This window comes from Ambystoma mexicanum, chromosome 5q (genome assembly GCF_040938575.1).
Source record: "Ambystoma mexicanum isolate Mex_15411 chromosome 5q, UKY_AmexF1_1, whole genome shotgun sequence".
Lineage (NCBI taxonomy): Eukaryota > Metazoa > Chordata > Amphibia > Caudata > Ambystomatidae > Ambystoma > Ambystoma mexicanum.
In genome coordinates, this window is record NC_090933.1 from 420,048,801 (window position 1) to 420,065,400 (window position 16,600).

Here is a 16,600-nt window from a genome sequence, read left to right on the forward strand (position 1 = left end):
GACTAAAAAATGGACTCTCCAGACCTCCTCAAAGTGCCCAACTAATCATTTGGTCCTCTTTCACCCCCCCAGCTCCTACCCTGATATAAAACCGTCCCTTTCCCTCATCCAATTATCCAAATATCCTTTCTTGCACACTTCTTTTTCACATTCCAGTCAGATTACCACAGGAATCGATGGCATCGACCAAAGAAAAATTGCAGATTTTCATTTCTGAAAAGACTCATTGTTGCGCAGGAGAATAAATAAAGGTTTTTTAGGACCGGGTACCCCACCACTTTCAAAGTTTTTAAAACCTACTGGATGGATTTACCTCTAACCACAAAAACGAATCTCTGTTATTCTCTCTGCCCAACTTGCTTCTTATTTGGCACAAATCCGTCCAGCAGTTTTGCTCCATGTGTCCATGGGAAAATAATTGCAAATAGCCAAAACAGCTTCACTTTCTTTGCCTAATAACTTTTGAACCATTTAACAATATTCCCCAAAATTTCCACTTTAGAAGAGCCCTTGTTAGACATCTTTTTTTTGAAAATGTCATCCAAATCCACCAAGCAAGTCAAAAGTAATTAGCAAAAGAATTTTGGGGAAAACTCAATGCAAATTGATTTTTAAACTTGCCGCCCTACAATATTTATCTCAGACAGAGGTTCCGTTACATCGGCTTTCTTTGAACCTTAACTGCGACTTTCCCCGCTCCCCCGACCCACCCACACTCTGCAAAGGCACGGAGGAGTCTTGCAGACCACCACGTTATTTTTGTGGCCATACACGGTTGCCAAGGTACGCCCGGTTTTCTGCTTTCTGCTTGTGGTCCCAGAGCAGGACAGGTTGGTCGACCAGTTCCGATCCTTATAAAGGCTGTTCCTTGAAGCGATTACATTACCTGTCTGATCTTGTTAGCTTGGAACACATCTTGCATTTTTCAGTCGATGCGTTGCTCAATATGAACAACATTGTTTAGCACGTTCAGATTTGACGCTTGGAATGAAAGTGACGAGGGAAGCTTGGCTCTGCACATGCTGTTCCTGCAGCCCTGTTGGCAAGATCCTCCCAGCCCCCATTTCCTCTGCTCTGTGTGCTTGTAGATGGCTGCGTTAGAGCACTTATCTGCTGGCACATTTAAAAGGAACGTTTAGATCCCAAGGTTGGTCTGGAGATTATGGAGAAGGAGCTACCCATCAACTCGAGCATGTGACCATTGGTTCACATCTCAGGGAGAGTCCTGCCACAACGAAAGACGCTCTTCTTGTGAAGTGCATGGCAAAAACTCTACCATCATCAGGACAAAGGTTTCTGCAACAAAAGCTTGTTGTGGCTTCCACCTCCCTGGGCCTCAGGAATGAATAGAACGGTAGCTTTAAATGAGTAAAGACCTACGTATTTTGCGTTTAGGAATCAGAGTATGGGACTTGATGCTGGGCAGTCTTCGAAAAACAGAAGGGCACTTATTTTCCTCTGACTTTGGTTGTGTGCTCTTCTCTCAAGGAAAACGACCTTTTCCTTTGCCTTGGTAAAAAAACCCCGAAAGGGCAATTAACGGGTCCGGCGGGTCGGGATACCCTGGTAATTGCCCATTCACCGGTGCCGGACGTTCATGCCGGTATGGAGGTAGTCTTGTTGCTCTTACCAGCAAGGCGACCTCCAACCTCGTAATGAGGCACAATTGTGTTCACTCTTTGTCCACTCCCCCCCCCCTTAATGAGGATTGTGATGCGCTGTGAGAGGAGCACGTGTGGTTTAAGCACATTATGCATCATTCTGTCACTGCTGCTTAAAACGTGCCGTTCATTGAAAGTAAACTAAGACCTGGTATTAACTAAGAGGGTGTACGAGTATTTTATTTTGGAAAATACCGTCTTTGCAAAGTCATGTAAGAAATGCGGCATGATTCCCTGAAAAACCTGCGGGCAAATGCCCTAACCAGCAGGCACAAAGTGGAAGGGTATGGGTGAAGGATTGCCGGTGCCTTGGTAGCAGCTCAGACATCGTGAAGCCACCAACCCCCCACCCTCACTTCTCTCCACTGTCCTTCTGCTCTCCTCATGCACACACTTCAGCATCAAGCACCTTGAAGTACCACTGGAGGAGAATGGCGAGACGGCACCTCCACCCCAGTGAACATGGCGTCTGGGTAGCACTTGTTGAGTGTGCGCTCCAGAACGGATTCAGTGCTACCATTATTGGGCCTACCCTCGGAGAGGTCTCTTCTCGGGGGGCGGAGGGGGCATTGAACAGTCAGGTGGAATCTGCTGGTGTGGCTTGACGGTGGTCCATTGGCGATCTCTGTCCAAGGTGCCCTTTGCGCATGTTGCTGTCTTCAACACATTGTATACTGCAATAAAACCTTCAAGCATCTGGAACAGGACCAAACCACAGACACAGCGCCCAACACCACCATGGTGTGTGTCTTTTGGCCAGAGGAGCTCGTTGGAGCTGTTCCTGGTAGAAAGGCAAATTGCCCAGTGTTTCTCAGTGAAAGGCTGTCTTCTGCCACCCTTAAACTCTGGTGTCACAATTGGTCTGGTCCCATAACCTAGGGGGTCCGTTTTTTTTTTTCCATTCGTTTTCTGTTGTGTCTAAATATATAGGGAACAGTATTCTGATTTCATTCCAAGCTCCTCATGAGTGGATTCTTTAGACCGGGGTGAGGACCTTTGTAGTGCGCCGACTTCAACCAGACAGTCTTTTTAATGAAGCCTTCCCACAAGTAAACCCAGTGAAATTGTTGGGGTTGTAGCATATGGCATGATCTTAAATGACGTAGTGAAGAAAGGAAACTGGTTTGACACTGGGCAACACCAATGAAAGCCATGGGCCTCATTACATTGCTGGCCCGGAAACAATGGTGCCCGTAAGCTTACCAGCACCATTGTTTCTGGACCGGCAAATTAGAAGTTTGTCTGCCGGAGCCGCTGGGCCCAACAGGTCTGACCCAGCCAGGCCCAGCCGTCACGGTAGGCAGACTGATCAAGTGCCGGTGCTTCCATGAACTCACAGGAATGGGGAACAACATTTACCGGCACCTAGCTTGCCGGTCCGACGGGACTTGTAATGTCTAGGTGCCTTTAAACTGTCATGAGTCCGGCTGGCAACCCGCCGGTAACACCGGCAGGGTTACCGCCGGACTCGTAATGAGGCCCTTGTGTCTCTTTCGAATTCCATAAAGACAAACTTGCAGCACTTGATGATTGACTGTTTGATGGTGGAGCTATTGCCGGACACCGGATGGAGGGCTCTGCAGTGGTGTGCTGGTGATCCTGTCTGCGTTTGCTTATATTATTAAACACTGACTTGGGTCTATGGGTCTCATTACAGCTCCAGCAGTAACCCTGCAAGTGCTAATAGCGGGTTGCTTCCAGACCTGTAATAATTTACCAGCGCCTGACTTTCCGGTGTCATCGGGCTATTACAAGTCTGGCGGCCGGGAAGTCAGGCGCCGGTACATTTGTTAATCCCCATTCCGATATCGGACTCTATGGGAGTGGGGACACAGGAGCACCGGCACCCTTAACAACACAGCAGAGTGGCTCCAGCAGGCAGACTTGTAGTTTGCCGGTCAGAAACAAGGGTGCCGGTGAGTTTACCGGCACCCTTGTTTCCGGACCGGAAAACATGTAATGAGGCCCTATGCCTGTTATTACGTTTGAAGAGCTTCCCGGGCCTAATGTGTATCCAATCTTTTTGTTGTTGATTAAAGTGATTCATGCTGGGTGTGCATGAGGATTCCCTAATACAGTGGTGTGGACCTCATGCCTAGCCAGTGGGAGAAGCAGATAGGTTTAATCTGCTTTCTGTGTACGCATGGTCAGCATAAACAGTCGGCTCACTGCTATTAAAAAACGGATGGAGCATGTTTGCTAAAATGAACCCTTCTGATTTCAGTTTTGCCACAGGCTGTGTTGGGAGCGGCAGGAACATGCAGTGCTTCTGCAAACCAGGATACGCGGGCGTAGCTTGTGAGCGGTCAGTATCTCTGTGTTTCTCACTTCCCACTCTGTAGCTTAGCATTATTCAGAATCTTATATCCTCTTATCACTGCATGTTTATGCGCAACACTTCCTTTGATCTTACAATCGCTTTTCTGTTGCAGTGTTTTGATTTACTCTCCCGTCACTCTTCTGCTTTGTTTCTTTTTGCCTTTCTGTTTCCCCTTCATTCGGTATATTTCTTCCCATCATCTCTCCATCGCCCTCCTCTTCTGCTTCTAGCCCGCCACTTTTCATTCCCTCCATTGACCGCCATTCCCTCAGGCAATCTCAGAGTCGCCTGTTATTGTTTCACTTCAACTCTACTGATAAGGCTTCTGCTGGAGATCTGTAGGGTGAGCGTCACAGGCACGTGCAGCCTTTTGTTTTACACATATAATTTCTAATTGGTTATTTATAACGCGCTTAATACCCAGAGGTTTCTAAGCACGGACCCAGGGATCGAAACTGTGTTGCTCTGCGTTGTCCTGCTTCCAAGGCGAGCATGTTGCCCCTGAGCTCTTCCAAGGCGAGCATGTTGCCCCTGAGCTAGCCTCCTGAGCCATGTGCCTGTATGAAGTACGCCTGTTATTCATGGTGCGGCTCGCAACACTGAGATGGGTTTTTAGGGGCAGTTGGCCTTGCCCCAACTGCTTCCTGGTCCACTGAAAGCTGCCCACAGCACAGCAGCCCATCTCATGGCATGCTTGAAGAAATAAGACCACATCACCCCGGTCTGGCATCCCCTTCAACACGCCTGCATCCCATACAAGATAATGACCACATTCCATCCTAATGAGCGGAAAAATTCACCATCTCTGGAGGCCTCTGCTGCACCGGAGGCCACACCACAAGACTAGAATCTTGGAAATGCAAGAATGATAGAACCAGATTGCAGGCCTTCTCCTGCTACGCACCCGGACTCTGGAATTCCGTTCCAGCTCCCCAACACTTCAGGAAGGGACTGAAGGGCCTGCTCTTCAAGCAAGTTCTCTTCTCCCGTTGACCCTCTGATAGCGCCTCTTCCGCCTCTGACCTTTTCTCCCTGTATTTACCTCTTTTTTGTACACTGTTCCACAACTTGCTGGTCCGGTTCACCCTATACAAATCATCTACATAGATACGTAATACTGGTCCTCTTGAGTTCATTAACACATGTCACCAGGTATGAACTAGCATGTGTGGTTTCCAGCCACAAGGCATGTCTGGCTTGACTCTGACATAGACCACAAGCCGTATAACGCTCCACCGGATCCTCTAACGTGAGATTTGTGGTAACATAAAGTGGAAGATTTGTCTGGCCTTGTGCCCAACACTGAGTCACCAGGCATTGCAAAACAAAGGAGCTAGGAGACCAAGTTCAGAAGATGAAAGACAAGGGCAGCAACTAATCATGTGCTCATGTTTGGTGTTTTCTTCATCCTGGTTAATTTTCTAGGTGTGCCCCTGGATATTTTGGCAACCCACTGAAATATGGAAGTGTCTGTCAACCCTGCCGCTGTGACAAGAATGGCCAGACAGTCAGCTGCGACCCGCAGACCGGAGGTAAGGATAATCACCTACAAACCGAACATGTTTTCTAGGAAAGAAAGGGAGATGTTGTGACAGCAGAGATAAGACTCTTCTTCTAGAAAACACTTAAAGTTACCTACATTACACACACACATGCTTCAGTGAGATGGTTGTATGTGACAGTGTCTGGATGAGGCCAGTATCCGGTCTGCTGCTCTGTGAACTGGGGTAAGCCTTGTGAAATCTAAGTAGTGGCTGAAGCGTTACGCCTGTCCATGTGCCCCACCCATCCCCCATCTCGTAGCTTGCTCCTTGTTTTGTCGACATTAACTTGAGCTATTCGAGAAGAGAAGTGTAGCGGAATCGACATGCTTGTCCAACCTGCCAGTCAGCTATTATTCTTGGTAGGGGAGCAAGGCATGGGGACTGCCATGCCTACTTTGGCTTCCTTTCCTCTGATGGATATTTCTCTTGGCCCCATCATGGGGCGTTCATCTGAAAGGGGCTCCATGTGTTCCTTGGTACAGTCACTATGGACCTTGCAGCAAGTCATGTCCCCCTCCCCCCATGTCAGTCCCCTACTCCTGCTGCACTTATGTGGACTCTGGGTCTGCTGCTGCTTGGATGCTATGTCAATGGCATTCCTATCCTATCTATGCGTGGCTATGATTGATTATTAAGTAATTGATCCAACATTGTACTATTGTTCTTAAGCACCACGAAGCCTCCTATGAGGCACGTGTGTGCTCTTTTGCATAAATAAACAAAAGGGTAATGCACTCGGAATATAGGTACATGCATACTATGCGCTCAGAATAGAACCAAGCACTATGCACACAGACAATATGCTTGTGCAAAACCCTTGGAATGACCTTGGGTGCACACGAACGCCATCCCATACACACATTAGTTCACAAGCATACACACACACACACACCCATACATGACAGAGACACCCTCCCTCACCCCAATTCCACCAAAACACACACACAACACACAAGATTACTCTCAGAATATGCATACATGAAATATGTTGTGCATTCAATTAAGCAAATTACTATCAGAATGCAAGTACAGAAAATATGTTCCGAAAATTCTGGAACATAACCAAAAGGTTCTGAAAGTTTATGCCTATACCCACCACACAAACAGAAATCTTGCACACACCCCACTACACTCTCAACCACCTCAGGCACCCCACAGCCCACACGCATGCACCCCACACAAGTATTCCTCGGCCTGTGCACACTGTTACAGAGTCACCTCATGATCATTGCCACATTGACCTGGAGATGCCATCTCCTGTTCCTCAAGACCAGCGGGATCCACGGGCCAAGTCACCCAGCCTAGTTTAGAAAGCCCAAAATCCAGAAGCCCTGACTCCCAATATCCACCGGGCCAGAAGGCAAACCTCGACCGAGTCACCAACGGAATATTTTGAGGAAGAGGCCTTTATAAAATCCCCACCTGGGTCCATAGGGTCAAGAAGAACATTAGCAAAATATCCCTAACCCAGCCTACCTGGACTTGCCAACAAACCGTGAAAGGGACAGACTACATCTACCTTTTCAACTTAAGGAAAACCCAGATCTGGCTAAAAAGATACATTTCCTGCTCTTGGGCTACGAAAACTAGAGGGAAAACTGGAATATTCCACAGGAATACTTTCAAACCCCCACACAGGACTCTCTTGGGGAGCCCAGCCCTCTCCCCTAGTTAATATTCTGATGGGCAGAAAGAAGTGCAGCCCCTTCCCACAGTTGAACCAATGGGCGAGGCATCCCCAGGCAGGAGAAGCGGTTCTTCAGCCCACTCACCCCTCAAGGAGAAGGCGCAGTATGCACACGCTCAGATAGGGTGTATGGAATCAGCCACAACTTAATCTAAAAAAGGAGTAGTGCCATCAGCAAACAAGGAGACAGAACTGCAGCTGCTAAGGATCGTGTGCAAAATACATTCTCTACTGTGATCCAAAATGGCAGCTGCCTTATTTAAAGACTTCCTCCAGAAGGGGAGGGGACTTTCAGTTGTTTTCAGTTATGGTTGTACTTTGTGTCTTGAAGACTAATAAACAGATTCTAAAAAAAAAAAAAATAGAAGGGGGGCTGCACATTCTCTCTGCCACTGCGCATGCTCAAACCTTGTAATGTGAGCGCTCCAGCTAATCCCGGTAACACCATCCATGCCAACCCCTATGTTAGAACCAGCTCACAGCAACCGCAGAGTGGGAACATAAAGAGAGACAATGAGTGTTAGAGGAGGCTGGACAGTTTGTAAGGCGCTGGAGAGGAGATTGGAGGTGAGAGGGAGTAAGGGGCAGTGGAGCGGAAGGAGGGGGCATGGAGGAACACTGGAAGGAGTGAGGTGGTTGGAGGGAGAGCTAAAAGAGGAGACAAAGACGTAAGGTGAACAGAGGAGACTGACAGTTGCAGAGAGGAGGGGCGTATTTTAAGGAGTTTGGAATGGCATCAAGGGTTAGAACAAGGAGTGTATTAAAGGAGATGTGGTGACGTCGGCGGAACGGAGCGGGGTGTATTAACAAGGAGGCTAGCAGTGACATGAAGGAGAGTAGGAGGAGTGTGTTAGGAGTAGGCTGGGGTGACAACAGAGGAGAAGAGGAGGTGGGTTTTAAGCAGTGTAGTATGGAGGAGGTTGGAAGGAGGGCTGTAGAGTATTTAGGAGGTGGCTTGAGGAGACATTGCAAGGGAAACAGAGTAGTATGTCACGGAGGAGGTTGGTAGAAGAGTGAAGGAGGAGGATGTTAAGAGGGTGAAGGTCAGAGGTGAAGATCAGAGAAGAAGTAAATAGAGGAATTGCACCCTGTGCCAAAGAGGTGTGACGGGAGTCTAGGTAGAGGTACAGCATGTGGTGGAGCATTGCAGAGGTGGAAAGGAGAAAGGGAGAAGTGGGGGGAGCTGCAGAGGTGGTCCCCTTAGGCACAGACCCATTACAACTCATCCAGGAGGTAGACAAGGATGGGGTGCTGGGGACTAGATGCAGATCCCGGAGACAGGGAGGAGGCAAGGAGAAGCAGAGTCAGGCTGTAGAGTGCCTCTGGTGGCCGGCCTCCTGGTGTAAGATGCTGTTACACCGCCTGCTCCTCCTATTGCTAAAGCCTGCCGTGCAAGCTCACATACGCCCCAGGGTCTCCCAAAAGATGAAAACATGAAGCAGAGGAGCTGGCGGAGGATTCAAGAATGAAGAGTGGGAAGGGAACAATGGAGAAGGGAGAATATCGAGGGAAGAGGTCCCTGAACAGAGGACTATATGAACCCCAGTGACTTTTGTTTGCGACCTAGATAGTTTCAATTGGAGGCCAGAGTTTTTAAGTTGGACCAGTTGGACCCGCAGACCTTGGAGCCCAGAGATTTCTGTTTGGGACCCAGAGACTTTCAATGGAACCCAGAGACACTTGTTTGCACCTCGAGACTTCGTACTAAGAAGAAACCATCCTGTGCGTGTTGCAACACAGAACCACTCCTGCCACACCGACACCCTGAATAAACTATTTGAAAACGACCTGCCAAGTCATGTCATGTGTAGCATTCATTGCAGTGTGCAGACAGAATGTGCTCCGAATAGGAATAAGCACAGTATGCATTACTTACAATAATATGCTCTGAAGGTAGCAGAGGGCTTACAATAAGACAGAAAGATGGTGTGTGTGGTTAAAACACCTGCTGCAGAGCTCTATGTGCCATCTGACAGTCACAGTGTTACACTCTAGTTGAACCCGCTCATCCTTCAACATGCATAGCGTGGATAAAAGGAGCTCTAAGGCGACGGGTTACTATGAATTCCAATGCACTCTTTTTAAGCAGTCACAGCCTCTGGGGGTCTATAGCCAGTGATGTATTATTGCATAGTGACTTTACCGTAACCACGTTGTTATTTTTTTTCAGAGTGCCTGAACCAGGAACCGAAAGATGTAGACCCTGATCAGAGCTGCGACTGTGAGTACTGCCCCCTGCAGGGCATTCTTTATGAATGACCTCACTGGACGCTAGGCATGTGTGCAGCTAGCTGCACAGGCACCCATTTTACCTGCAGTCTTCTTGCTCTCTTTCTTGCAGCCTGCGACAGCTGTGTGACCACTCTGCTGGCGGACTTGGGCACGCTGGGCGACGAGCTCCGACTGATCAAATCCAGGCTGCAGAACGCCAACGCCAGCTCCCAGGCGCTGGAGCAGATCCGGAGGCTGGAGGCGCGCACCAAGGATATCAAGGTAAACGGAGAGCAGTCAATTGCCACCCCGCACTCGCGGGCGGGAAGGTGGGCCTAGGCCCAAGAGTATATCCCCGTCCTATGTGAGAAATGCTGCCAGTAACAATGCAATACCGCCAGAAATCTGCAACTACCACCAGTGGTAAATACAGCTGGAGTAAAACTACAGCTGGTGGAAGAGTTACCATCTAGTGTAAATATCTACTACCAGTGGTAAAAATGACAGCTGGCTTAAACATTTGAAATTGGGGAATAGGGATAGAGCTACTGCAATATGAATCACTTCTACGGGAATACCTGACTGTTTACTCTCAACACATAATCATTGCTTCCAATTGCAACACCCGGATATCTCTTTCGCACTTCCTAAGGCCAGCGCTAATGTGATTTGCGGCAGTCATTTTTCAACCATTGCTCTGCGGTATTTTGTTCTATGATGAGAATACGCAGCAGTAATATAGTTACTGCTGCCGATAAAGCATGTACCTCCGGCAGTCATTTCTCCAAACGCAGTAACCAGGTGGAACTGATTTTATAGTCAGGTGGTATTTTCCCCCAATGAACAGGGTGTTAGTTAACATCCTGGAGCAATTGGCAGCTACCTCTGTGGTAATCATAGCGCCCTTTCCACAATGACGCCCCCAAAGTTGGAAATCCGAGGGCTTGCCGGAGAGCAGCTTCCTGGCAGCTTGCACTCCTCAACCCCTGCGAAATCAAAAGTAAGTTAAAGATGTTCAGAGTGGTGTGTATTATCTGTTGGCACAGCAATGCACACAGCATCCAACATGGAAAAGTAAGACAGAGCTCGCTGTGTCAAGGGCCGCAACCCAGCTGGCTACAGGCACACCCCTGAGGCCAACTATTGGAAAAAGATTGTGGCAAAAGGAAAGGTTTTCTTTAGCAGGCCTATAAGTATCTCTGGCACCCCAGCCTGGACTCTTTCAGAGCCACTCGGCCTCTCGCCAAACCTACTGATCACCCCATTGGCTGGTACACCTCTCTCAGATCAACGCTTTTGGAAACACACAACTAGAGTTGTAGATGTGTGCCCCAGTCACTCCAAGGATGCCTTGTCTAACAAATGTGGGCAGTGATGTATTGAGGTGGTGCATAGGACAGACTGACTTCTGGCTGGGAGCGCTAGAGGGGTATCGATGCATCTACAAGAGCCTTCATTTCGGGGGACATCTGTGCAGATTTCTGGAAATAGGTGAGGGGAGACACTGGCTCAGGGTGTTAGAGTAAAGGCAGCTGGCTCCCTCCGCAGTTAGAAGTTAAGTATATCAGTGAACGGAAGGTTAGTGGTATAGCGTATCATAACATTGTTCAGTTACGCAGAGCCGAGGCGACAGAGAAATCTACAGTGGTGGGGCACCCTTCCTGCATGAGTGTAGCGTCTGGCCAAACACGGCCCTGATCATGCTCAGGCCACCGCTCACTGTGGAGCGGCACATGCAGAACACCTTTGCGTGGCACCACTGTGTTGACTTGTGCCTACTTGATGCTTCTGTCTTTCTGCAGGCCCTGCTGGACCGTTACCAGAGCTCCATCTCCAGCCAGCGCTCGAAGGTGGACGAGCTGGACAGGGACATGCTCAACCTGGGCCAAGACGTGAATGTCCTTCAGGAAAAGGTGAGCTACTCAAAGGTGCAAATCCACCCAAGGCAATGGCCTTCTGTGTAAGGAAAGGCGGAGGGGCTGTGCACCCCGAACCCACTTCTGATGTCTACTCACCCACTTGTTTATGTGTCTTTCTAAAGGCGGAGATGAATCTGCGCAGAGCCCATGTTGTGTACGCCAGCGCCAACCAGACGCACCAGCATGCACTCAATCTAGTCTTCAAAATAGAGACCCTCCTTACAAACATTCAGGGTAAGGCTTGTACTTCTTCTGTTGTCATTAGCCACGTTATTTAATTTCTTGGTATTTAAAAAAAAAGCATAGCCCAGGACCCAAAATATCATAAAATCAGCTGGTACCTGTGTCTTTTCTGATTTCCTTTATTGCTAAAGCCAACGCACATCAGCTACTCTCTGTTCCTTCCGATGGTTGACGCCTGCGGCCTGCATACAATTCAAAGTTTGTGTAAAAGGCCTTTTGTACATTGATCTCTGAGTACTCTCCCGGACGCAGTGCCTTGAGATGTCCACAGGGCCTTGGGCTGTCCTCAGTGTCTTGGGATGTCCACAGGGCCTTGGGTTGTCCTCAGTGTCTTGGGATGTCCACAGGGCCTTGGGCTGTCCTCAGTGTCTTGGGATGTCCACAGGGCCTTGGGCTGTCCTCAGTGTCTTGGGATGTCCACAGGGCCTTGGGCTGTCCTCAGTGCCTTGGGATGTCCACAGGGCCTTGGGCTGTCCTCAGTGTCTTGGGATGTCCACAGGGCCTTGGGCTGTCCTCAGTGTCTTGGGATGTCCACATGGCCTTGGGCTGTCCTCAGTGTCTTGGGATGTCCACGGGGCCTTGGGCTGTCCTCAGTGTCTTGGGATGTCCACGGGGCCTTGGGATGTCCTCACTGTCTTGGGGTGTCCACGGGGCCTCGGGATGTCCACCGTGATTTAGGATGTCCACACTGTGCTGCCACTCAGGCTCTCATGGATGTGTTCAGCATAATCCAATTCATTTTTAGATTTCGAAAAGATAGGTTTTGACGTCTACTATGTACCTTAAGTTCAGTAATTATGTATGGTATGCAGTGACGTTATCGAATAGATAACAAAGAATGTAATTTTGGATGAACCCAAAACAACAGATTAAAAAAATAACAAATTAAAGAAGGGTAATTAAATGTGGTTGGCAATGGGGAAAGTGGTTTAAGGGGTGGGGGACACGATTTTTTTAAAGGAGGGGTGGGGGGTTGGACATCTCTCGATGTTTTGGGCTCTTTAAAATGCATTCTTTGTTCATGTGTTCGATAAAATCAACTGTTCCCATTATATATTTGTAAGGACATATAGATGTCCCATTCCTTTGGTCTGTGACTGGTCCATTAGTGATCACGTATAATGACATAGATTTTGGTTCATAGACTCCAGTCCCCACCAATACCAAGAGAATCATGATAAAGTAACTAGAACATGTAAGATTCGTTTGTTCAAGTCCATTTATGATACTCCTCCACCTCTGTAACCATGGCCATTGCACATATGCATACAGTCGACCGTCTTGCTAATCTCATATGTCACAAAAAATAGAGTGGGACCTTGCCTCTTTCCTTGCCCCCATGCTTTCAAATCAGCTACAGGGCTGTGACCGCATTGCCCTCTTTGTACAAATAAATGAAATACTGTCTGTGGTTTTCTGGGATGTGCACTCCTCGGAAGATCACAAAGTATTGCCCAAGCCGTATTCTCACGTATAGATTTTGGTTAATTTTAAAGACATTGGTCGTTGCAGTACTTTGTAAGGCCTGCAACCTTTGGCTCTCCAGATGTTTTGGAGTACAACTCCCATCAGGCCTAGTCAGCACACACAATAATGTGGTGAGGGATCATGGGAACTCTAGCCCAGCATATCTGCAGAGCAGCTGGTTGCAGACTCCTGTTATACAACATTCACAATGAACACTGAAAAAGGTAGATATTTTCTTTTCACAGAATAATGTTTCAATAAAATGCTTCTTCTTTTAGTTCTCATGGATGAGATCAGAACCAGCGCAGGCGCATCGCCCACTGGCAACTCCGCATGCAAAATGTCTGAAGTCGAACAGATGATGAACGAGATGCGAAATCGCAAATTTTCCAAACAGCTAAGAAATGCAGATAAGGAACGAGAAGAGGCCAGAGCTAGTAAGTGCTTTCTACTCCCAGCCCTGGCTGCTTAGATCTTCACATGCTCCGGTGTTATTAAAAAAGTATGGAATACTTGCCTTCAAAAAATGTAAACCATGAGCTTCACATCTGCGATTCAGATTCAGCTCGCACTTTAATCCTGTTTGTGAATACTACTCGATGCACTGATCTCCAAGGGAATGGCCTCTGACCCCAGTGACCACCCTCCCCCGATGCCAACCACCCCACCAGCCATCCCAGTCTGCAGACTGGAGGGGTGGGATGACCACAGTTTGCCTGCTCAGGAACTCTGGGATATGCCCTACAACTCTTTCCCCAAGTAGGTTTGAGACACAGTGGGTAGCGATGGTGGTGAGAGGAAAGGAGTGTAAATAAGTTCCCGTCCTTTCTGTGGAGAGAATCGTTGATTAATGTTCCTTTATGCAGGCCTTTCACAAATTAAAAGTGTACACCATGGATCTTATTAAATATGAACATTCCACACCTAAGTGGGGTGGGGGGTCAGGGCGTGAGGTGGCATCATAATTATTTTAACCTTTTGGCTGCTAGACCCCAGTGGGACCCTAATCTCAATGGTTTAAAAAATGGTTTGCCAGAGGAGAGAAGGAGAAGGGGGAGGAGATGGGCTCCGGTTACTTGGGTATTTTTCATGCCATGAGATAATTTCAGCCAGAGACCTTCTCAAGGGGAAGAATAGGACAACGAGGAGTGGGTACCTTTCCCTGACACGGACGCATATTAATCCCAAAGGAGCTACTGTCATGTCCATCTTCATGCTAGATCCTTTTTTATAACTTAAAGAGAGGTGAAGTACACCAGCTCCAAGTAATCCAAAATAAGGCCGCTAGAACCATTGTGGGTCTGCAACCTAGAGACCATATCACCCCAACCCTTGGCTCGCCGCATTGGCCTCCTGTGAACAAATGGATTGCGTTCAAAGCTTTAGGTGGTGTTCACCAGGCATGCTGGGGAGTAGGTGCTGCATATCTCCAACAGAAGATCCCCAAACACTGCCCCACAGGAGCTCGAGTGTTGGCTTCTTCTTTCTCCAGCTTTCCTCCATGCTGCGGGAAAAAGAAGTTTGGCGGGCAAGCATCACACAGCGGGCAGACCCCTGTGTAGCAACCTCCCTGTAACACCGAGAGATCTAGAAAACCCCTTAGTGACAGCTTCCCTTTCCATGCTCTGGAAATCCACATATGTTCTGTATATGGCTTAAGACTTCCTCTACAAACTCTCACTTGCCTCTGGTTCCCATTCCAGGTCGTCTTCCATGACCCTAGCTGAGGCGCTGATCTCCTTCCGCACTTTCCCTGCCCTTCCCCCAGGAGGCTGTGGCGTGTTTTTTGCCCGCACTTGGCAGTATCTAGCACTTCACTTGTAATGCTTTTTATTTCTGTTTTGTGCACATGCTTGTAAATAGCACTCCTCTTTCTATACCAATTATTTGCACTGCAATCTCCCCTGCCCCTCCCTTGGCACTTAACTGATCCCAAATGTTCCAAGACTTTTCAGGTTCAGACTCCCACCATTCCCCTTAGCTCCTCCCTTCCTCCCCAACCATATCCACTTGGGAAACTACAAAATGGCTGCTAGCAATTCAAGTTTTACAAAACAGCGATTAATAAATAGAGGCGGGGCGCTTAACCTACTTCCAACAATCTAAGTTTCTGTAGAAGGGATGTTATCCTTCTGAAGGTCACCCTTTTACTAACAAATAGGTGTATAAGAAAAAAGAAAGTGCTTTATCAGAAATTCTACTCCTGCCCATCATCCCACCAGTTAAAACCAAATCCCCCTGTCACACTGGAGTTTACTAAACTATGGCTTACTTATCTTGGGAGGGTTTGGTTGAGGGATCCTCCAGGCTCATCCCGCCGGCACCTGATGTAACAGGTGGCGGCGGGTGATGGGTGAGATGCCCCTCAAAAAGGAAATAAAAAAGAAAAGTGGGAAGAACCCTCTTTGTAGGTGTCGTCTTTAGCACGAAGAGCAGTGGCTCCACTCTATGTGGAGTATTGAGTAGTGGCACCTGAGTGACGGAGTGCTGGTTGGCGGCACGTGCCGAAGGAAGCAAGGAGCCCTGGAAAGCAACCCGTAGGCACGGCACAGAATAGCCACAGCATGAAGAAAGCCAGATTGCTGAAGGGCAGGAATGGAGACAAAAAGGGTCCAGTTATGGACGCAGGTAGACAGGACAGCGAGAAGAAACACTAGCGTCCCTGCGACAAAAAGAACAGGGTGTGAAGCAAGTAGAGTGAAGTTCTGTGGGCCTTTAACGTGTAGATACGTCAGGTACGTCGGAGGTGACATCTTGTATGAGGATACACTGTAGTGCGGTTTCAAAGCCGACGCACCCACAAGGGGTGACGCGCTGATGTGACACCCCCTTGAAAAAGATCCATAAACACTGTCGACCTAAACAGATAATATGACCATTAGACATGAGGTATAGAGTCATGGAATTGTGATAAATGTATTTTTCAAAATGTCTTTTTGCGTTGACGTGTAGGTATAGAGTATGTAATGTTGAACCACACGTATGTGCCATATCGTATGCGCCATATTTAATGTGTTGTTCTCATTTTAAATACAGTTTGAGGACTAGATAAAAGTCCATATGGTTTGGTAAAATACAAAACGAATTCACGATGCATACATTTTGATGCTTAGGTGTTCATTGGTGAGAAGTAAAGAAATAGAAAGGGGATTTCTGTTTTTCAATATGATTTTATTTGTATTGCGTCTTCTTAGTCATACACCCTAAAATGGATATTATACTGAAACACAAGAGTGCATATTACAGATACTTGTTAGTCAGATTATAGTAAGCCCATTAAGCCCCTGTATTTAAACATTGCCCCGCTCATGTGGTCTGTTGAAAACAGAGGCATCTGTGAGTTTTAGTTTGGGCTATTAGGTGGCACGTAAGCACCACCTATAAACCAAAGCTGTTGCATTGGAGCATAGGTAGGGCAGAGATGACATGTAAGGAGGGATAGACACCCTCTGGGTGCTGTTTGGTTATTTACCCACCTATTGATGGCCCATGGCAATGCTAATCCCTAAGGCCATTCTCACCCACTACCTGATGTTCCCCACCCTAAG

General features: G+C 47.9%; 1 protein-coding gene across 2 annotated transcripts in view; it reads left to right on the forward strand.

The window, feature by feature from the left end:
- The window catches only part of LAMA3 (laminin subunit alpha 3), a 1,348,901-nt gene that overhangs the window by 1,253,998 nt on the left and 78,303 nt on the right, over positions 1-16,600 (forward strand). For both annotated transcript variants that reach the window (XM_069620910.1, XM_069620909.1), the window contains exons 44-50: positions 3,886-3,966; positions 5,407-5,513; positions 9,383-9,433; positions 9,554-9,705; positions 11,226-11,336; positions 11,465-11,576; positions 13,331-13,489. In XM_069620910.1, coding sequence (XP_069477011.1) covers positions 3,886-3,966; positions 5,407-5,513; positions 9,383-9,433; positions 9,554-9,705; positions 11,226-11,336; positions 11,465-11,576; positions 13,331-13,489 — 773 coding nt within the window. The remainder of the gene's footprint in view (positions 1-3,885; positions 3,967-5,406; positions 5,514-9,382; positions 9,434-9,553; positions 9,706-11,225; positions 11,337-11,464; positions 11,577-13,330; positions 13,490-16,600) is intronic.